Source organism: Urocampus carinirostris, chromosome 1, assembly GCF_059441175.1.
Source record: "Urocampus carinirostris isolate Australia breed hairy pipefish chromosome 1, RoL_Ucar_1.0, whole genome shotgun sequence".
Lineage (NCBI taxonomy): Eukaryota > Metazoa > Chordata > Actinopteri > Syngnathiformes > Syngnathidae > Urocampus > Urocampus carinirostris.
This window is the reverse complement of record NC_142349.1, coordinates 53297429-53319500: the sequence shown is the minus strand read 5'-3', so window position 1 is coordinate 53319500 and position 22072 is coordinate 53297429. Positions and strand designations below refer to the sequence as shown.

The following is a 22072-nucleotide window of genomic DNA, read 5'->3' as shown; positions in this document are numbered from 1 at the left end:
CTGCCTTCTCCATGTACCAGACTTTGTCCCTCACACCATTAACTGTGTCTGAGATGTCTCTGCCTATTACCGCATAAGCCTGGTTAGTTTGGATGACTGTTGGTAAGACCCGCTTCAGTCTGTTTGCCATTATCTTCGCCAAAATCTTGTAGTCACAATTTAAAAGGCTTATGGGTCTAAAATTCTGCAGCTCTTCCCTGTCCCCTTTCTTTTTATATATAATTTTAATTAAACCTCTTGACATCCTTGAGCTGAGAGCCCCTCCTTTCCACACTTCTTCATACATTTGTCTTAAAACGGGAACAAGTGAACCTTTAAAAACCTTGTAAAATTCACATGGTAAGCCATCCAGACCAGGACTCCTGCCGTTTTTCATCTCATCTATGGCTCTCTCTATTTCTTCACTATTGATGTCTCTATTGCACATTGTTTTATCTTCCTTACTTACTTTACTCTTAATATTATTCAATAAAAAATCTTTTGCACCCTCTTCCACACCTTGTTTCGAAAATAAGTTGGTATAGAATCTTTTTATTTCCTTTAAAATATTGTCCTTATCTGTCAATCTCTTTCCTTCTCCATTTTTAATACATTTAATTTCTTCAGTTTTCTGTCTGTTTTTTTCTAGTTCAAAAAAGAACTTTGTGCATCGTTCGCCTTCAATCATATATTTCGCTCTACTTCTTATCATAGCACCCTGGAATTTCTCTTCTTCTATTTTTTTAAGCTCATCTTCTATCTCCATAATTTTATTCGTGTTTTCATTTTTCCCATCACTTTGTTTTAGTTCCTCTTCTAGTTCTTTCCGTAACTTTTCTTCTCTCCCCCTTTCCTGTCTTCTCAGTTTTTTACAAAACAAAATCGAATGTCTTTTAATATCATACTTTAGATTATCCCACCATATTCCCAAGTTACTTTCATACTTTGTCATGTTCTTTATGCTGTTTACAATTATATTTTCTATTTCCATTTGATAAAAATTGTCTTTTAAGACTTTTGTATTTAAAATCCATACCCCCGGCCCCTTCTCTATTTTATTCAGATCTATATTAAAAACAATAAAGTCATGATCACTAAAATTACATCTTCTGTAGTAAATACTTTTAAAATTCTCCATAAAACTACTTTTTGCCAAAACAATATCAATTCTGCTTTGCTTAATTTCATCTAAAACAATTTGTCTTCTGCTAAACTTTCTAACTCCTTTATTCCTTTCTCTCCATACATCTATTAAATCGAGTTCTTCCATTACCTGTATTAGTTCCTTTCTTCCCCTTTCTGCTCTAAAAACCATATTATCTGCCACATCTTCTTTCTGTAGTGCTATATTAAAATCCCCAGCAACCACAGTTTCCCCCCAAGCCTCGATTAGAACTTTTAATTTCTTAAAAAATTCAACTTTCTCTTTCTCTTCATTCGGTGCATGTATGTTACAAACATTCATTTTCTCATTACCTTCTCCAACACTTATAGTTAGTATTTTTCCTTTTTTATCATTATATATTTCTGTTACTTCCTCAACCATATTCCTTTTAATTAAAAAAGCCACTCCTCTACCTCTTCCCTCACAATTATTAAATAAAACCTCCCCATCCCATCGTTTTCTAAAATCTTCCGCTATCACACTTGTCCAGTTCGTTTCTTGCAATAAAATAATATCATTTTTCTCAGTCTCTCTGATTAACTTCTGTAATTTTTCGGGATTCGCCCCTCCCCTCATGTTTATTGAAATAAAATTCCACCCCATTAAAATAATAAATGGCAATAAATAATTCAAGCCAACAAAATATTTAAGAAACATAAAACCAACCATTACTATGTACCACCATCATCCTGTAAAACCTCATATCTCCCTCCATTTATTTCTATTTGTTTTGCCTTTCTTCTTCTCTCCTGTGCTTTTAATACCTTGTCCGTGTCAATACTTGGTTTTAACCTTTTCCTTTTGCTCATAAAATTGCCCAACTTGTTTAAAACGTCACAGTTACCTTGTCCATCTTTATCCAACGATTCTTCTTTATTAAGTTCCTTGTGTGTCCGGGTCTCCTCCTCCCTCTGCTCCTCCTCCTCCATTGTTTCAGCTTCAATTGTTCCAGTTAAAATCGCAATGTCCATGTCTGAGTCCTCGCTCTCTGAGTCTTGTTGTCTGGGGGGCTGAGCACAGGGGGGATCCTCTTCATGCGTCGGTTCCTGGGAGGGACCCTCATCCCCCGCCTCTGATGCTACCATGTTAATCTCCAACTTGCTTACTTCTCCCTCTCCCTCAGCAGAAGAAACGCATGTACAGTGTATGAATGCACGGGAGCAATCAGGGCATCTGGGAGCGACGCATTCCCGGGCATAGTGACCCTGCCGTAAGCACTCCCTGCATGTAAACTCCGGACACTCTCGCAGCACGTGACCAGGGTTCATGCACAACCGGCAGATTTTCACCTGCCGGTCGTGAATCACCCGGCAGTACTGGGGACCGTCCGGAGTCTCGAACCTGGTGGAATACGGCAGGGAGGCTACATCTTTCGGGAATTTTACTTTGATGAATCTTGTCCCATCTTCAACGGACGTGCCCGGGTAGAAGCGCCGCCTCAATGGGAGGACAGGGTCCACTCTCCACCTCCGCAGCTTTTCCAACACCTCTTCATCGGTTATGAATGGGGCCAGTTGTAGGAAGGAGACCATAACCTCGTTCACTTGTAGTCTTTTAGTCTGGATTAGAACCCCTTTGCATAAGAGGCCCCCATCTAAAATTTCACATGCCTCCTCATTTTCCAACGTCGCTTGATATTGTTTGTTTTGTGTAGACCGTAGTACCAGTAGCTTCCCCGCACCCACCGTCTTCTCGATTTCTTTAATCAAGTCAACTGGTGTTATGTTTTCAATCTCCTCTGTTTCCAAAAGCATCGTCAGTTCTTTCAAATATTTTCTTTGTCTTAGCCCTTTCACATTCTCCATATCTTTTTTTGTTTCTTGCTTATTTCTCTTTTCTCCATCACGCATGTTATATTCCTTCTTTCTCCTCATGTCCAATCCATTGTTCATTTTATCCGCATCATTATTCTGTCCTTGTACAATCATTTCAGTTGTTTTGTTAATTAATCCATTCATATTATTTCCATCCGCCTCACTTTCTTTCCCTCCATGCCGAGCTACCTTGTTGAAATCATTGTCCATACTCTTTTTCCTTGTATCCAGTCCGGTTTCATTCATAATTGGCAACTTTTTAAATACCTTGTTTGAATCACAGTCCATTGTCGTTGTCGGTTTTCCATTGTCCAGTTTCACTTCGCTACATTCATCCGTTCCTGGGGGCAAATCCACAACACGCTTGTCCGCTTCCACTCCAAGCTCGATGCCATGCGGTCCGTCCATTGTTCGTTCAAAAAAGAAAGAATCAAAAAGAGGCTCCCCAGACAGAAACTAAGTCTGCTGGGGACGCAAAAACGAAAATAAAGCACTTAAACTTTTGAATAAACCTTCAAATAAATAAGAAAACCAACAAAGAATGGGGAGAGCCTTCCTCTCCCTACTGCAGCCGTCAACTCACAAACACAAACCAGGAAGTGGGCGTGTTCAGGGTAGTGTGGCCGTAAGCGAAAGAAGAGGGTGAATTTTCAGTATTTATAATCAACACCGCGGAAGTTGCAACTCCACTGTTTGCCAAGAGGGGTAGCCATTTATAGAACAACAGGGGTTTAATATGTGCGTAATTCTTCATTTATTTGTTTTGCAAACAGGTTGTGAAAGAATGCAAATCCGCCCAAAAGGGGCTGCTCCGAGGCCAGAAAAAATACCAAAAAGTTTGCTGGAAGTAAAAAGCTTACAGCACCTGGTATTCCCAGGCGGTCTCCCATCCAAGTACTAACCAGGCCCGACCCTGCTTAGCTTCCGAGATCGGACGAGATCGGGCGTGTTCAGGGTAGTATGGCCGTAAGCGAAAGAAGAGGGTGAATTTTCAGTATTTATAATCAACACCGCGGAAGTTGCAACCCCACTGTTTGCCAAGAGGGGTAGCCATTTATAGGACAACAGGGGTTTAATATGTGCGTATTTCTTCATTTATTTGTTTTGCAAAAAGGTTGTGAAAGAATGCAAATCCGTCCAAAAGGGGCTGCTCCGAGGCCAGAAAAAATACCAAAAAGTTTGCTGGAAGTAAAAAGCTTACAGCACCTGGTATTCCCAGGCGGTCTCCCATCCAAGTACTAACCAGGCCCGACCCTGCTTAGCTTCCGAGATCGGATGAGATCGGGCGTGTTCAGGGTAGTATGGCCGTAAGCGAGAGAAGAGGGTGAATTTTCAGTATTTATAATCAACACCGCGGATGTTGCAACCCCACTGTTTGCCAAGAGGGGTAGCAAATTATAAAACAACAATGGTTTAATATGTTCGTATTTCTTCATTTATTTGTTTTGCAAAAAGGTTGTGAAAGAATGCAAATCCGTCCAAAAGGGGCTGCTCCGAGGCCAGAAAAAATACCAAAAAGTTTGCTGGAAGTAAAAAGCTTACAGCACCTGGTATTCCCAGGCGGTCTCCCATCCAAGTACTAACCAGGCCCGACCCTGCTTAGCTTCCGAGATCGGACGAGATTTTTTTTTTTTTTTTTTGACTTTTATTGATAGAGCTTATCCAAAAACAATTTTACAATCCATAATTTACATCATTTTGCTCAGTACATCTTCATAGCTTTCAAAAACACAAAACGTGGTCATCTAACACTCGTACAACAACATTCGTGCATTAATGTTAAAACAAATTATGTGTAAATTCAGAGCACACTGTGTCGCATAATTCATAAAGTACTTTTTGTGCAGTGACCATATACACCTTGTAAAATACATCTTCAAAAGATTGTAATAGAGCTAAAACACAAACAGGCACGTCGATTACATCACATCTGGTAAAATTATTCTTACACCCTCCCAAGTTATTTGCACAAAAGGATTAGTAAGAACAAATATTTTGTTAAAAACCTCTAAAATTCCGTTATTATTAAAATAGACATACAGTGCTTCCATTATTCTTTTCAATTTGCTTTCAAACAGTTTGCATATATCCAGTTTCCGTCCTTTATTCTTCAAAACCGTTCTTCTTACCCACACTGTATGCCTAGCCACTGACAAAACTATATTGAGTGCCTGGTTATTTTTTCCTTTTTTACCTTGTATCATCCCAAATAAAAACACCTTCTCCCAATTTTCATCAACATACTGCTCATTCTGTCCAAAACCTTTCGTCATTTCCTTAAGCACTGCGGTCAGTTTTTTCAGTTCTTCACAGTTAAAGAACATATGCTTTAAGCCCTCTTTCTCCTTCTTGCATATTTTGCATGTTTCATCCCTCGCAAGTCCCATCTTAAAAAGTCTCATTTCATTAAAAACACAGTTGTGGGCTAAAAGGAAATCAAAATTTTCTAACGAAGGGCATTTCAAACCGGTTCTGATGTTTCTCCACACATCTTTTGTGTTAAAATCTACAAACATCTTTTCCCAATAAGAATTTGCTCTCGGTTGTATAAAAGCCATTTCTCTAAAAACAGAATAGAAGTCTTTTAAAACAAGAGCACTAAAAGGTGTCCCTGTGTCCTTCATCTCTATTCTCATTGGACCTTCCTCTTGTTTCTTTTCATTTCTTTCTATAATTGTCCACCATTCTTTAGGAACTGCTTTTTTTATTGTCATGTACTCATTCCTGATTTTTTCTTCATTTCATTCGTCTACTGTTGCACCAATCTCGTCAATGAAAGCCTGAAATGGCAAGAATCCCGGTCTGACCTCGTACAAAAGATCTCTGATTTTTCGGAATCCTGCGTCAAACCAGTGCTTGTAAAAGTTCCCTCCTCCAATTCGTAAATTCGGATTTAAGAACAAGGGTTGATTTAAAATTTCTTCCTTTCCCTCCGGTTTAAAAACTACATGTCCTATAAAATCACTCCAAGCCCTTAAAACTTCCCTATAAAAGTCTGGGATGCCGTTTGTCATATATTCTTTTGTTTTCATCCACAAGGCTGAAGGCCCCATTTTAAAAGTTTTGTCTAAAAAGTATTCCAGAATTCGTGTCGATTCTTTGTCTCCCTCCCTCATGAAATTTTTAACAGTTTTTATTCTTAAAGCCTTCAGTCTTATGGATGGATCGAGCAATCCCAGACCGCCCTCCTCCACCCTTCCAATCAGAGTCTCATAGGCTATTTTAGCTGGCTTACCATCCCAAATAAAATCAGTCACATACTGCTTCAGAGTTTTAACTGTGGGTAATGGCAAACACTCTGATCCAAGGACACTCCATATTTTGGATAAAAACAGTGTATTAACAACTAAAATTTTTCCCTTCAGAGTAAGACCTCTCCTTTTCCAAAATGCCAATCTATTTCTTATTTTCCCGATTGTCTCCTCCCACATCAGTTTCGTAGTTTCTTTTTCATTTGGCCCTATTCTCACCCCCAGAATTTTAAGGTTATCTTTTACTTCTTTAAAAGGCAGTGTCCTTGACAAGGCGGTTTGCTTTCCTAATTTTAAAATCTCAGTTTTGCCAACATTCATCCGAGCTCCTGAACCCCGGCTGTATATTTCTATGGCATCCAACGCTTTAAAAACGCTGTGCTCATCTTTTAAAATTAGGGTTGTGTCATCTGCATATTGATAAATTTTGGTTTCTGTGTTAAAATTCTTAAAACCTTCAATCTTTACCCCTTTTATTCCATTGTCAGCATTGATCGCAAGTCCTAAAGGTTCTGCAACCAAAGAGTAAAGTATTGCTGACAGTGGACAGCCCTGTCTTATTGACCTGGTTAAAGGAATAAAATCTGTTAAAAAACCATTGCATTTGACACAACTCTTGGCATCAGCGTAGAGACATCTCAGACACCGGATTATGTTTTCTCCAAAATCAAATCTTTCTAAAACCGCAAATAGAAAATCGTGCTCTACCCTATCAAACGCTTTTTCTAAGTCTGCATTAATTAAAAAGCCACTGACTCCTGCCTTCTCCATGTACCAGACTTTGTCCCTCACACCATTAACTGTGTCTGAGATGTCTCTGCCTATTACCGCATAAGCCTGGTTAGTTTGGATGACTGTTGGTAAGACCCGCTTCAGTCTGTTTGCCATTATCTTCGCCAAAATCTTGTAGTCACAATTTAAAAGGCTTATGGGTCTAAAATTCTGCAGCTCTTCCCTGTCCCCTTTCTTTTTATATATAATTTTAATTAAACCTCTTGACATCCTTGAGCTGGGAGCCCCACCTTTCCACACTTCTTCATACATTTGTCTTAAAACAGGAACGAGAGAACCTTTAAAAACCTTGTAAAATTCACATGGTAAGCCATCCAGACCAGGACTCCTGCCGTTTTTCATCTCATCTATGGCTCTCTCTATTTCTTCACTATTGATGTCTCTATTGCACATTGTTTTATCTTCCTTACTTACTTTACTCTTAATATTATTCAATAAAAAATCTTTTGCACCCTCTTCCACACCTTGTTTTGAAAATAAGTTGGTATAGAATCTTTTTATTTCCTTTAAAATATTGTCCTTATCTGTCAATCTCTTTCCTTCTCCATTTTTAATACATTTAATTTCTTCCGTTTTCTGTCTGTTTTTTTCTAGTTCAAAAAAGAACTTTGTGCATCGTTCGCCTTCAATCATATATTTCGCTCTACTCCTTATCATAGCTCCCTGGAATTTCTCTTCTTCTATTTTTTTAAGTTCATCTTCTATCTCCATAATTTTATTCGTGTTTTCATTTTTCCCATCACTTTGTTTTAGTTCCTCTTCTAGTTCTTTTCGTAACTTTTCTTCTCTCCCCCTTTCCTGTCTTCTCAGTTTTTTACAAAACAAAATCGAATGTCTTTTAATATCATACTTTAGATTGTCCCACCATATTCCCAAGTTACTTTCATACTTTGTCATGTTCTTTATGCTGTTCACAATTATATTTTCTATTTCCATTTGATAAAAATTGTCTTTTAAGACTTTTGTATTTAAAATCCATACCCCCGGCCCCTTCTCTATTTTATTCAGATCTATATTAAAAACAATAAAGTCATGATCACTAAAATTACATCTTCTGTAGTAAATACTTTTAAAATTCTCCATAAAACTACTTTTTGCCAAAACAATATCAATTCTGCTTTGCTTAATTTCATCTAAAACAATTTGTCTTCTGCTAAACTTTCTAACTCCTTTATTCCTTTCTCTCCATACATCTATTAAATCGAGTTCTTCCATTACCTGTATTAGTTCCTTTCTTCCCCTTTCTGCTCTAAAAACTATATTATCTGCCACATCTTCTTTCTGTAGTGCTATATTAAAATCCCCAGCAACCACAGTTTCCCCCCAAGCCTCGATTAGAACTTTTAATTTCATAAAAAATTCAACTTTCTCTTTCTCTTCATTCGGTGCATGTATGTTACAAACATTCATTTTCTCATTACCTTCTCCAACACTTATAGTTAGTATTTTTCCTTTTTTATCATTATATATTTCTGTTACTTCCTCAACCATATTCCTTTTAATTAAAAAAGCCACTCCTCTACCTCTTCCCTCACAATTATTAAATAAAACCTCCCCATCCCATCGTTTTCTAAAATCCTCCGCTATCACACTTGTCCAGTTCGTTTCTTGCAATAAAATAATATCATTTTTCTCAGTCTCTCTGATTAACTTCTGTAATTTTTCGGGATTCGCCCCTCCCCTCATGTTTATTGAAATAAAATTCCACCCCATTAAAATAATAAATGGCAATAAATAATTCAAGCCAACAAAATATTTAAGAAACATAAAACCAACCATTACTATGTACCACCATCATCCTGTAAAACCTCAAATCTCCCTCCAGTTATTTCTATTTGTTTTGCCTTTCTTCTTCTCTCCTGTGCTTGTAATACCTTGTCTATGTTAATACTTGGTTTCAACCTTTTCCTTTTGGTCGTAAAATTGCCCCACTTGTTTGAAATGTCACGGTTAATTTTTCCTTTTCCAACTTCATCCAATGATTCTTCTTTATTTAGTTCCTTGTGTGTCTGGGTCTCCTCCTCCCTCTGCCCCTTCTCCCCCATTGTTTCAGCCCCAATTATTCCAGTTAAAATCCCAATGTCCATGCCTGAGTCCTCGCGCTCTGAGTCTTGTTGTCTGGGGGGCTGAGCACAGGGGGGATCCTCTTCAGGTGTCGGTTCCTGGGAGGGACCCTCATCCCCCGCCTCTGATGCCACCATGTTTATCTCCAACTTGCTTACTTCTCCCTCTCCCTCAGCAGAAGAAACGCATGTACAGTGTATGAATGCACGGCAGCAATCAGGGCATCTGAGAGCGACGCATTCCCGGGCATAGTGACCCTGCTGTAAGCACTCCCTGCACGTAAACTCCGGACATTCCCGCAGCACGTGACCAGGGTTCATGCACAACCGGCAGATCTTCACCTGCCGGTCGTGAATCACCCGGCAGTACCGGGGACCGTTCGGAGTTTCAAATCTAGTGGAATACGGCAGGGAGGCTACATCTTTCGGGAATTTTACTTTAATGAATCTTGTTCCATCTTCAACGGACGTGCCCGGGTAGAAGCGCCGCCTCAATGGGAGGACAGGGTCCACTCTCCACCTCTGCAGCTTTTCCAACACCTCTTCATCTGTTATGAATGGGGGCAGTTGTAGGAAGGAGACCATAACTTCGTTAACTTGAGTCTTTTAGTCTGAATTAGAACCCCTTTGCATAAGAGACCCCCATCTAAAATTTCACATGCCTCCTCATTTTCCAACGTCGCTTCATATTGTTTATTTTGTGTAGCCCGTAGTACCAGTAGCTTCCCCGTACCCACCATCTTCTCGATTTCTTTAATTAAGTCAATTGGTGTTATGTTTTCAATCTCCTCTGTTTCCAAAAGCATTGTCAGTTCTTCCAAATATTTTCTTTGTCTTAGCCCTTTCACATTCTCCATATCTTTTTTTGTTTCTTGCTTATTTCTCTTTTCTCCATCACGCATGTTATATTCCTTCTTTCTCCTCATGTCCAATCCATTGTTCATTTTATCCGCATCATTATTCTGTCCTTGTACAATCATTTCAGTTGTTTTGTTAATTAATCCATTCATATTATTTCCATCCGCCTCACTTTCTTTCCCTCCATGCCGAGCTACCTTGTTGAAATCATTGTCTATACTCTTTTTCCTTGTATCCAGTCCGGTTTCATTCATAATTAGCAACTTTTTAAATACCTTGTTTGAATCACAGTCCATTGTCGTTGTCGGTTTTCCATTGTCCAGTTTCACTTCACTACATCCATCAGTTCCTGGGGGCAAATCCACAACACGCTTGCCCGCTTCCACTCCAAACTCGATGCCATGCGGTCTGTCCATTGTTTGTTCAAAAAAGAGAGAACCAAAAAAAGGCTCCCCAGACAGAAACTAAGTCTGCTGGGGACGCAAAAACGAAAATAAATAAATAAATAAATAAATAAAGCACTTAAACTTTTAAATAAACCTTCAAATAAATAAGAAAACCAACAAAGAATGGGGAGAGCCTTCCTCTCCCTACTGCAGCCATCAACTCACAAACACAAACCAGGAAGTGGGCGTGTTCAGGGTAGTATGGCCGTAAGCGAAAGAAGAGGGTGAATTTTCAGTATTTATAATCAACACTGCGGAAGTTGCAACGCCACTGTTTGCCAAGAGGGGTAGCCATTTATAAAACAACAGGGGTTTAATATGTGTGTAATTCTTCATTTATTTGTTTTGCAAAAAGGTTGTGAAAGAATGCAAATCTGTCCAAAAGGGGCTGCTCCGAGGCCAGAAAAAATACCAAAAAGTTTGCTGGAAGTAAAAAGCTTACAGCACCTGGTATTCCCAGGCGGTCTCCCATCCAAGTACTAACCAGGCCCGACCCTGCTTAGCTTCCGAGATCGGGCGTGTTCAGGGTAGTATGGCCGTAAGCGAAAGAAGAGGGTGAATTTTCAGTATTTATAATCAACACCGTGGAAGTTGCAACTCCACTGTTTGCCAAGAGGGGTAGCCATTAATAGAACAACAGGGGTTTAATATGTGCGTATTTCTTCATTTATTTGTTTTGCAAAAAGGTTGTGAAAGAATGCAAATCCGTCCAAAAGGGGCTGCTCCGAGGCCAGAAAAAATACCAAAAAGTTTGCTGGAAGTAAAAAGCTTACAGCACCTGGTATTCCCAGGCGGTCTCCCATCCAAGTACTAACCGGGCCCGACCCTGCTTAGCTTCCGAGATCGGACGAGATCGGGCGTGTTCAGGGTAGTATGGCCGTAAGCGAAAGAAGAGGGTGGATTTTCAGTATTTATAATCAACACCGCGGAAGTTGCAACCCCACTGTTTGCCAAGAGGGGTAGCCATTTATAGAACAACAGGGGTTTAATATGTGCGTATTTCTTCATTTATTTGTTTTGCAAAAAGGTTGTGAAAGAATGCAAATCCGTCCAAAAGGGGCTGCTCCGAGGCCAGAAAAAATACCAAAAAGTTTGCTGGAAGTAAAAAGCTTACAGCACCTGGTATTCCCAGGCGGTCTCCCATCCAAGTACTAACCAGGCCCGACCCTGCTTAGCTTCCGAGATCGGACGAGATCGGGCGTGTTCAGGGTAGTATGGCCGTAAGCGAGAGAAGAGGGTGAATTTTCAGTATTTATAATCAACACCGCGGATGTTGCAACCCCACTGTTTGCCAAGAGGGGTAGCAAATTATAAAACAACAATGGTTTAATATGTTCGTATTTCTTCATTTATTTGTTTTGCAAAAAGGTTGTGAAAGAATGCAAATCCGTCCAAAAGGGGCTGCTCCGAGGCCAGAAAAAATACCAAAAAGCTTGCTGGAAGTAAAAAGCTTACAGCACCTGGTATTCCCAGGCGGTCTCCCATCCAAGTACTAACCAGGCCCGACCCTGCTTAGCTTCCGAGATCGGACGAGATCGGGCGTTTTCAGGGTAGTATGGCCGTAAGCGAAAGAAGAGGGTGAATTTTCAGTATTTATAATCAACACCGCGGAAGTTGCAACTCCACTGTTTGCCAAGAGGGGTAGCCATTTATAGAACAACAGGGGTTTAATATGTGTAATTCTTCATTTATTTGTTTTGCAAACAGGTTGTGAAAGAATGCAAATCCGTCCAAAAGGGGCTGCTCCGAGGCCAGAAAAAATACCAAAAAGTTTGCTGGAAGTAAAAAGCTTACAGCACCTGGTATTCCCAGGCGGTCTCCCATCCAAGTACTAACCAGGCCCGACCCTGCTTAGCTTCCGAGATCGGACGAGATCGGGCGTGTTCAGGGTAGTATGGCCGTAAGCGAGAGAAGGGGGTGAATTTTCAGTATTTATAATCAACACCGCGGAAGTTGCAACCCCACTGTTTGCCAAGAGGGGTAGCAAATTATAAAACAACAATGGTTTAATATGTTCGTATTTCTTCATTTATTTGTTTTGCAAAAAGGTTGTGAAAGAATGCAAATCCGTCCAAAAGGGGCTGCTCCGAGGCCAGAAAAAATACCAAAAAGTTTGCTGGAAGTAAAACGCTTACAGCACCGGGTATTCCCAGGCGGTCTCCCATCCAAGTACTAACCAGGCCCGACCCTGCTTAGCTTCCGAGATCGGACGAGATTTTTTTTTTTTTTTTTTTTTTTTTTTTTTTTTTTAGCATCATACCTTATTTATTCTCTCATTTAATGCATCATTATTAGTTGTATATCGGTTAACAAAAATCTGAAAAGGTGAGGTGAAAGCCGGTTCTCTGAAAAAGCAGAGTTCCCATCACGAATAGTTTGCGCTTTGCAAAAATATGCCTGTTTTGATCATTTCAAATCGTGTGCACTGTATAACAATTTTTGTATGTGAAAAATAATTAAAATAATTGTGCGGAGGGGCGGGGGGCATGCCCCCAGACTGCCCACCCACCAGGGCCTCACAAAATTCTATAGAAAACACAATCAAAGTCTTTTTCTGTCTTGATATTTTGACAACGATACAAACTTCTGAGACAAAATGTCCCGAGATGATCCGACCTGCGAGACAATGCTGAGAAAAACAAGTGAAAAATGAGCTGCAGTTTTAAATAGGTCCACTTGATGTCAGCAAAGCCAGGCACCACTTGCAAAGCAACAAGCAGTATTTCTCTTTTTTCTTTTTCTCTCTCTTTTCTCGAAGAGAGAAAAATACAGCTAGTTGCTTTGCACCTCTCTTTTTTCTTTCCGTGTCTCTATCTCTAGTTTTCTTTATCTATTATTCTCTCCTGTTCTTTTTTTCTCTCATTCCCCCTCACTTTTTTTCTTACTTTCTCTCTCATTCTCTCTCTACGCCTCTTTCTTTCTCTTGCCCATTTTCTCTTTCCTTTTCACCATCTTTTTCCATTTATTTCTTTTCTTGCTTTTGCACTCTTTTAAATTTCTGACTTTTTTTCTTTCACTTCTTATCTACCTCCATTTATCTTCTTCCTCCTTTTTCTCTTTTGTCTCTTCCTTTCCAACATAATTTCTCTGAGTTGTTTCCTTCTCTTTCGGTTTTCTCCCTTATTTCTCTTCCCCTATCATTTTTCCCCATTTATTTTTTTGTGCTCACTCTATTTCTCTTTCTTTTCGCTGTCACTGTCTCCATTGTTCTCTCTTTTTGTCTTTCTTGCACTTTTTTCTTTATTTTTATCCCCTCCCTTTCTATCTTTTGTTGTATCTTTCATTTCTTTCTTTCCCCTTTTCTTCTCTGTGCTCTCTCTATTTTACAACTTCTGAGACAAAATGTCCCGAGATGAAAACATGTCAGCCAGAGTTTGTGGACAACAAAAATGGACAGTCTTCTCAAAAACCAAAACCATGATTCGGTCCATAAAAAAACACTAAATCCACAAGGGGGCGATCTCCTCTCTACAGGATTCCCGGAGGCTGTCCCTTCCCGGCAATCTTTTTGGAGCACTCCAGCAGAGCGTTGTGGATGTCCTTGGCGCAGGAGATCTGGGACTTGATCATGCCCAGGTACTGTCCGTAGGACATGGACTCGGTCTGGACCGTGTCGGGTTTGGTGGCGGTGGGGACCAGGTTGGGGGAATGCTTGGCGCTGTCGATGCTCTGCGAGAGGCACTCGTAGGCCAGACGCAAACAAAGCTCCAGCTGATCGCAAAGTGCGTAGAACTCCTCCAAGCTTTTGTCAAAGCGCTGAACAGCGGTGTCGCTGCTTGTAACTCCATTATCTATGATGGTGTTATGGGTGAGGTTAAGCGACGCGATCTTCATGAGATTCTGCAAACTTTCTTTTAATTGCGGGATGAGGATTTTAAATCGATGAACCGGGTCGAAGTCTTGTTGCTGAGTGAGTTGCTGTTGTTGCTGCTGTTGCAGAGAAGCAGCTTGTTGTGCTTGTAAACTCGGACCGCCCCAATTGGTGTTATGTTTTCAATCTCCTCTGTTTCCAAAAGCATTGTCAGTTCTTCCAAGTATTTTCTTTGTCTTAGCCCTTTCACATTCTCCATATCTTTTTTTGTTTCTTGCTTATTTCTCTTTTCTCCATCACGCATGTTATATTCCTTCTTTCTCCTCATGTCCAATCCATTGTTCATTTTATCCGCATCATTATTCTGTCCTTGTACAATCATTTCAGTTGTTTTGTTAATTAATCCATTCATGTTATTTCCATCCGCCTCACTTTCTTTCCCTCCATGCCGAGCTACCTTGTTGAAATCATTGTCTATACTCTTTTTCCTTGTATCCAGTCCGGTTTCATTCATAATTAGCAACTTTTTAAATACCTTGTTTGAATCACAGTCCATTGTCGTTGTCGGTTTTCCATTGTCCAGTTTCACTTCACTACATCCATCAGTTCCTGGGGGCAAATCCACAGCACGCTTGCCCGCTTCCACTCCAAACTCGATGCCATGCGGTCTGTCCATTGTTTGTTCAAAAAAGAGAGAACCAAAAAAAGGCTCCCCAGACAGAAACTAAGTCTGCTGGGGACGCAAAAACGAAAATAAATAAATAAATAAATAAATAAATAAATAAATAAAGCACTTAAACTTTTAAATAAACCTTCAAATAAATAAGAAAACCAACAAAGAATGGGGAGAGCCTTCCTCTCCCTACTGCAGCCATCAACTCACAAACACAAACCAGGAAGTGGGCGTGTTCAGGGTAGTATGGCCGTAAGCGAATGAGGTGAATTTTCAGTATTTATAATCAACACTGCGGAAGTTGCAACGCCACTGTTTGCCAAGAGGGGTAGCCATTTATAAAACAACAGGGGTTTAATATGTGTGTAATTCTTCATTTATTTGTTTTGCAAACAGGTTGTGAAAGAATGCAAATCCGTCCAAAAGGGGCTGCTCCGAGGCCAGAAAAAATACCAAAAAGTTTGCTGGAAGTAAAAAGCTTACAGCACCTGGTATTCCCAGGCGGTCTCCCATCCAAGTACTAACCAGGCCCGACCCTGCTTAGCTTCCGAGATCGGACGAGATCGGGCGTGTTCAGGGTAGTATGGCCGTAAGCGAATGAGGTGAATTTTCAGTATTTATAATCAACACCGCGGAAGTTGCAACTCCACTGTTTGCCAAGAGGGGTAGCCATTTATAGAACAACAGGGGTTTAATATGTGCATAATTCTTCATTTATTTGTTTTGCAAACAGGTTGTGAAAGAATGCAAATCCGTCCAAAAGGGGCTGCTCCGAGGCCAGAAAAAATACCAAAAAGCTTGCTGGAAGTAAAAAGCTTACAGCACCTGGTATTCCCAGGCGGTCTCCCATCCAAGTACTAACCGGGCCCGACCCTGCTTAGCTTCCGAGATCGGACGAGATCGGGCGTGTTCAGGGTAGTATGGCCGTAAGCGAAAGAAGAGGGTGAATTTTCAGTATTTATAATCAACACCGCGGAAGTTGCAACCCCACTGTTTGCCAAGAGGGGTAGCAAATTATAAAACAACAATGGTTTAATATGTTCGTATTTCTTCATTTATTTGTTTTGCAAAAAGGTTGTGAAAGAATGCAAATCCGTCCAAAAGGGGCTGCTCCGAGGCCAGAAAAAATACCAAAAAGCTTGCTGGAAGTAAAAAGCTTACAGCACCTGGTATTCCCAGGCGGTCTCCCATCCAAGTACTAACCAGGCCCGACCCTGCTTAGCTTCCGAGATCGGACGAGATCGGGCGTGTTCAGGGTAGTATGGCCGTAAGCGAAAGAATAGGGTGAATTTTCAGTATTTATAATCAACACCGCGGAAGTTGCAACTCCACTGTTTGCCAAGAGGGGTGGCCATTTATAGAACAACAGGGGTTTAATATGTGTGTAATTCTTCATTTATTTGTTTTGCAAACAGGTTGTGAAAGAATGCAAATCCGTCCAAAAGGGGCTGCTCCGAGGCCAGAAAAAATACCAAAAAGTTTGCTGGAAGTAAAAAGCTTACCGCACCTGGTATTCCCAGGCGGTCTCCCATCCAAGTACTAACCAGGCCCGACCCTGCTTAGCTTCCGAGATCGGACGAGATCGGGCGTGTTCAGGGTAGTATGGCCGTAAGCGAAAGAAGAGGGAGAATTTTTAGTATTTATAATTACACCACGGAAGTTGCAACGCCACTGTGTGCCAAGAGGGGTAGCAAATTATAAAACAACAGTGGTTTAATATGTGTGTAATTCTTCATTTATTTGTTTTGCAAACAGGTTGTGAAAGAATGCAAATCCGTCCAAAAGGGGCTGCTCCGAGGCCAGAAAAAATACCAAAAAGTTTGCTGGAAGTAAAAAGCTTACAGCACCTGGTATTCCCAGGCGGTCTCCCATCCAAGTACTAACCAGGCCCGACCCTGCTTAGCTTCCGAGATCGGACGAGATTTTTTTTTTTTTTTTTTTTTTTTTCTTCTTTTTTTCTTCCCTCTTCTTCTAACAAAATAGCAAAAACTTTGCTGGAAGTAAAAAGCTTACAGCACCTGGTATTCCCAGGCGGTCTCCCATCCAAGTACTAACCAGGCCCGACCCTGCTTAGCTTCCGAGATCGGACGAGATCTTTTTTTTTTTTTTTTTTTTTTTTTTTTTATTCTTTTTTTCTTCACTTTCTCTAAAAAACAAACAGGCACATTGATTACATCACATCTGGTAAAATTATTCTTACACCCTCCCAAGTTATTTGCACAAAAGGATTAGTAAGAACAAATATTTTGTTAAAAACCTCTAAAATTCCGTTATTATTAAAATAGACATACAGTGCTTCCATTATTCTTTTCAATTTGCTTTCAAACAGTTTGCATATATCCAGTTTCCGTCCTTTATTCTTCAAAACCGTTCTTCTTACCCACACTGTATGCCTAGCCACTGACAAAACTATATTGAGTGCCTGGTTATTTTTTCCTTTTTTACCTTGTATCATCCCAAATAAAAACACCTTCTCCCAATTTTCATCAACATACTGCTCATTCTGTCCAAAACCTTTCGTCATTTCCTTAAGCACTGCGGTCAGTTTTTTCAGTTCTTCACAGTTAAAGAACATATGCTTTAAGCCCTCTTTCTCCTTCTTGCATATTTTGCATGTTTCATCCCTCGCAAGTCCCATCTTAAAAAGTCTCATTTCATTAAAAACACAGTTGTGGGCTAAAAGGAAATCAAAATTTTCTAACGAAGGGCATTTCAAACCGGTTCTGATGTTTCTCCACACATCTTTTGTGTTAAAATCTACAAACATCTTTTCCCAATAAGAATTTGCTCTCGGTTGTATAAAAGCCATTTCTCTAAAAACAGAATAGAAGTCTTTTAAAACAAGAGCACTAAAAGGTGTCCCTGTGTCCTTCATCTCTATTCTCATTGGACCTTCCTCTTGTTTCTTTTCATTTCTTTCTATAATTGTCCACCATTCTTTAGGAACTGCTTTTTTTATTGTCATGTACTCATTCCTGATTTTTTCTTCATTTCATTCGTCTACTGTTGCACCAATCTCGTCAATGAAAGCCTGAAATGGCAAGAATCCCGGTCTGACCTCGTACAAAAGATCTCTGATTTTTCGGAATCCTGCGTCAAACCAGTGCTTGTAAAAGTTCCCTCCTCCAATTCGTAAATTCGGATTTAAGAACAAGGGTTGATTTAAAATTTCTTCCTTTCCCTCCGGTTTAAAAACTACATGTCCTATAAAATCACTCCAAGCCCTTAAAACTTCCCTATAAAAGTCTGGGATGCCGTTTGTCATATATTCTTTTGTTTTCATCCACAAGGCTGAAGGCCCCATTTTAAAAGTTTTGTCTAAAAAGTATTCCAGAATTCGTGTCGATTCTTTGTCTCCCTCCCTCATGAAATTTTTAACAGTTTTTATTCTTAAAGCCTTCAGTCTTATGGATGGATCGAGCAATCCCAGACCGCCCTCCTCCACCCTTCCAATCAGAGTCTCATAGGCTATTTTAGCTGGCTTACCATCCCAAATAAAATCAGTCACATACTGCTTCAGAGTTTTAACTGTGGGTAATGGCAAACACTCTGATCCAAGGACACTCCATATTTTGGATAAAAACAGTGTATTAAACAACTAAAATTTTTCCCTTCAGAGTAAGACTTCTCCTTTTCCAAAATGCCAATCTATTTCTTATTTTCCCGATTGTCTCCTCCCACATCAGTTTCGTAGTTTCTTTTTCATTTGGTCCTATTCTCACCCCCAGAATTTTAAGGTTATCTTTTACTTCTTTAAAAGGCAGTGTCCTTGACAAGGCGGTTTGCTTTCCTAATTTTAAAATCTCAGTTTTGCCAACATTCATCCGAGCTCCTGAACCCCGGCTGTATATTTCTATGGCATCCAACGCTTTAAAAATGCTGTGCTCATCTTTTAAAATTAGGGTTGTGTCATCTGCATATTGATAAATTTTGGTTTCTGTGTTAAAATTCTTAAAACCTTCAATCTTTACCCCTTTTATTCCATTGTCAGCATTGATCGCAAGTCCTAAAGGTTCTGCAACCAAAGAGTAAAGTATTGCTGATAGTGGACAGCCCTGTCTTATTGACCTGGTTAAAGGAATAAAATCTGTTAAAAAACCATTGCATTTGACACAACTCTTGGCATCAGCGTAGAGACATCTCAGACACCGGATTATGTTTTCTCCAAAATCAAATCTTTCTAAAACCGCAAATAGAAAATCGTGCTCTACCCTATCAAACGCTTTTTCTAAGTCTGCATTAATTAAAAAGCCACTGACTCCTGCCTTCTCCATGTACCAGACTTTGTCCCTCACACCATTAACTGTGTCTGAGATGTCTCTGCCTATTACCGCATAAGCCTGGTTAGTTTGGATGACTGTTGGTAAGACCCGCTTCAGTCTGTTTGCCATTATCTTCGCCAAAATCTTGTAGTCACAATTTAAAAGGCTTATGGGTCTAAAATTCTGCAGCTCTTCCCTGTCCCCTTTCTTTTTATATATAATTTTAATTAAACCTCTTGACATCCTTGAGCTGAGAGCCCCTCCTTTCCACACTTCTTCATACATTTGTCTTAAAACAGGAACAAGAGAACCTTTAAAAACCTTGTAAAATTCACATGGTAAGCCATCCAGACCAGGACTCCTGCCGTTTTTCATCTCATCTATGGCTCTCTCTATTTCTTCACTATTGATGTCTCTATTGCACATTGTTTTATCTTCCTTACTTACTTTACTCTTAATATTATTCAATAAAAAATCTTTTGCACCCTCTTCCACACCTTGTTTTGAAAATAAGTTGGTATAGAATCTTTTTATTTCCTTTAAAATATTGTCCTTATCTGTCAATCTCTTTCCTTCTCCATTTTTAATACATTTAATTTCTTCCGTTTTCTGTCTGTTTTTTTCTAGTTCAAAAAAGAACTTTGTGCATCGTTCGCCTTCAATCATATATTTCGCTCTACTTCTTATCATAGCTCCCTGGAATTTCTCTTCTTCTATTTTTTTAAGTTCATCTTCTATCTCCATAATTTTATTCGTGTTTTCATTTTTCCCATCACTTTGTTTTAGTTCCTCTTCTAGTTCTTTTCGTAACTTTTCTTCTCTCCCCCTTTCCTGTCTTCTCAGTTTTTTACAAAACAAAATCGAATGTCTTTTAATATCATACTTTAGATTGTCCCACCATATTCCCAAGTTACTTTCATACTTTGTCATGTTCTTTATGCTGTTCACAATTATATTTTCTATTTCCATTTGATAAAAATTGTCTTTTAAGACTTTTGTATTTAAAATCCATACCCCCGGCCCCTTCTCTATTTTATTCAGATCTATATTAAAAACAATAAAGTCATGATCACTAAAATTACATCTTCTGTAGTAAATACTTTTAAAATTCTCCATAAAACTACTTTTTGCCAAAACAATATCAATTCTGCTTTGCTTAATTTCATCTAAAACAATTTGTCTTCTGCTAAACTTTCTAACTCCTTTATTCCTTTCTCTCCATACATCTATTAAATCGAGTTCTTCCATTACCTGTATTAGTTCCTTTCTTCCCCTTTCTGCTCTAAAAACTATATTATCTGCCACATCTTCTTTCTGTAGTGCTATATTAAAATCCCCAGCAACCACAGTTTCCCCCCAAGCCTCGATTAGAACTTTTAATTTCATAAAAAATTCAACTTTCTCTTTCTCTTCATTCGGTGCATGTATGTTACAAACATTCATTTTCTCATTACCTTCTCCAACACTTATAGTTAGTATTTTTCCTTTTTTATCATTATATATTTCTGTTACTTCCTCAACCATATTCCTTTTAATTAAAAAAGCCACTCCTCTACCTCTTCCCTCACAATTATTAAATAAAACCTCCCCATCCCATCGTTTTCTAAAATCCTCCGCTATCACACTTGTCCAGTTCGTTTCTTGCAATAAAATAATATCATTTTTCTCAGTCTCTCTGATTAACTTCTGTAATTTTTCGGGATTCGCCCCTCCCCTCATGTTTATTGAAATAAAATTCCACCCCATTAAAATAATAAATGGCAATAAATAATTCAAGCCAACAAAATATTTAAGAAACATAAAACCAACCATTACTATGTACCACCATCATCCTGTAAAACCTCAAATCTCCCTCCAGTTATTTCTATTTGTTTTGCCTTTCTTCTTCTCTCCTGTGCTTGTAATACCTTGTCTATGTTAATACTTGGTTTCAACCTTTTCCTTTTGGTCGTAAAATTGCCCCACTTGTTTGAAATGTCACGGTTAATTTTTCCTTTTCCAACTTCATCCAATGATTCTTCTTTATTTAGTTCCTTGTGTGTCTGGGTCTCCTCCTCCCTCTGCCCCTTCTCCCCCATTGTTTCAGCCCCAATTATTCCAGTTAAAATCCCAATGTCCATGCCTGAGTCCTCGCGCTCTGAGTCTTGTTGTCTGGGGGGCTGAGCACAGGGGGGATCCTCTTCAGGTGTCGGTTCCTGGGAGGGACCCTCATCCCCCGCCTCTGATGCCACCATGTTTATCTCCAACTTGCTTACTTCTCCCTCTCCCTCAGCAGAAGAAACGCATGTACAGTGTATGAATGCACGGCAGCAATCAGGGCATCTGAGAGCGACGCATTCCCGGGCATAGTGACCCTGCTGTAAGCACTCCCTGCACGTAAACTCCGGACACTCCCGCAGCACGTGACCAGGGTTCATGCACAACCGGCAGATCTTCACCTGCCGGTCGTGAATCACCCGGCAGTACCGGGGACCGTTCGGAGTTTCAAATCTAGTGGAATACGGCAGGGAGGCTACATCTTTCGGGAATTTTACTTTAATGAATCTTGTTCCATCTTCAACGGACGTGCCCGGGTAGAAGCGCCGCCTCAATGGGAGGACAGGGTCCACTCTCCACCTCTGCAGCTTTTCCAACACCTCTTCATCTGTTATGAATGGGGGCAGTTGTAGGAAGGAGACCATAACTTCGTTAACTTGTAGTCTTTTAGTCTGAATTAGAACCCCTTTGCATAAGAGACCCCCATCTAAAATTTCACATGCCTCCTCATTTTCCAACGTCGCTTCATATTGTTTATTTTGTGTAGACCGTAGTACCAGTAGCTTCCCCGTACCCACCATCTTCTCGATTTCTTTAATTAAGTCAATTGGTGTTATGTTTTCAATCTCCTCTGTTTCCAAAAGCATTGTCAGTTCTTCCAAATATTTTCTTTGTCTTAGCCCTTTCACATTCTCCATATCT

At 39.8% G+C, this 22072-nt stretch overlaps 1 protein-coding gene, 10 non-coding genes and 1 pseudogene across 11 annotated transcripts; all 12 read right to left on the bottom strand.

The window, feature by feature from the left end:
* Window positions 1–3811: 3811 nt before the first annotated feature.
* On the bottom strand, window positions 3812–3930 carry LOC148375429 (5S ribosomal RNA). The gene has a single exon (XR_015849126.1). It is a non-coding gene; the product is annotated as a 5S ribosomal RNA (ribosomal RNA).
* Window positions 3931–4152: 222 nt separating this feature from the next.
* LOC148375428 (5S ribosomal RNA) lies at window positions 4153–4271 on the bottom strand. Its single transcript, XR_015847758.1, has one exon. It is a non-coding gene; the product is annotated as a 5S ribosomal RNA (ribosomal RNA).
* A 6532-nt stretch (window positions 4272–10803) lies between these two features.
* On the bottom strand, window positions 10804–10912 carry LOC148375427 (5S ribosomal RNA; annotated as a pseudogene).
* A 222-nt stretch (window positions 10913–11134) lies between these two features.
* Window positions 11135–11253, bottom strand: LOC148375426 (5S ribosomal RNA). Its single transcript, XR_015849433.1, has one exon. It is a non-coding gene; the product is annotated as a 5S ribosomal RNA (ribosomal RNA).
* Window positions 11254–11475: 222 nt separating this feature from the next.
* Window positions 11476–11594, bottom strand: LOC148375425 (5S ribosomal RNA). The gene has a single exon (XR_015849125.1). It is a non-coding gene; the product is annotated as a 5S ribosomal RNA (ribosomal RNA).
* Window positions 11595–11816: 222 nt separating this feature from the next.
* LOC148375424 (5S ribosomal RNA) lies at window positions 11817–11935 on the bottom strand. The gene has a single exon (XR_015849415.1). It is a non-coding gene; the product is annotated as a 5S ribosomal RNA (ribosomal RNA).
* A 220-nt stretch (window positions 11936–12155) lies between these two features.
* On the bottom strand, window positions 12156–12274 carry LOC148375423 (5S ribosomal RNA). Its single transcript, XR_015849124.1, has one exon. It is a non-coding gene; the product is annotated as a 5S ribosomal RNA (ribosomal RNA).
* A 1286-nt stretch (window positions 12275–13560) lies between these two features.
* LOC148375422 (mediator of RNA polymerase II transcription subunit 29-like) lies at window positions 13561–14411 on the bottom strand. The gene has a single exon (XM_088356184.1). The coding sequence runs from the start codon at window positions 14200–14202 to the stop codon at window positions 13837–13839; it is 366 nt and encodes a 121-aa protein (XP_088212310.1). The 5' UTR covers window positions 14203–14411; the 3' UTR covers window positions 13561–13836.
* Window positions 14412–15328: 917 nt separating this feature from the next.
* On the bottom strand, window positions 15329–15447 carry LOC148375421 (5S ribosomal RNA). The gene has a single exon (XR_015849123.1). It is a non-coding gene; the product is annotated as a 5S ribosomal RNA (ribosomal RNA).
* Window positions 15448–15665: 218 nt separating this feature from the next.
* Window positions 15666–15784, bottom strand: LOC148375420 (5S ribosomal RNA). Its single transcript, XR_015849432.1, has one exon. It is a non-coding gene; the product is annotated as a 5S ribosomal RNA (ribosomal RNA).
* A 222-nt stretch (window positions 15785–16006) lies between these two features.
* LOC148375419 (5S ribosomal RNA) lies at window positions 16007–16125 on the bottom strand. The gene has a single exon (XR_015849122.1). It is a non-coding gene; the product is annotated as a 5S ribosomal RNA (ribosomal RNA).
* A 222-nt stretch (window positions 16126–16347) lies between these two features.
* Window positions 16348–16466, bottom strand: LOC148375418 (5S ribosomal RNA). The gene has a single exon (XR_015847653.1). It is a non-coding gene; the product is annotated as a 5S ribosomal RNA (ribosomal RNA).
* Window positions 16467–22072: the final 5606 nt, after the last annotated feature.

What these genes read in the sequence shown, in the direction of transcription:
- LOC148375422 (XM_088356184.1), bottom strand. Translation starts at nt 14,202, where the DNA reads ATGAAGATCGCGTCGCTTAACCTCACCCATAACACCATCATAGATAAT.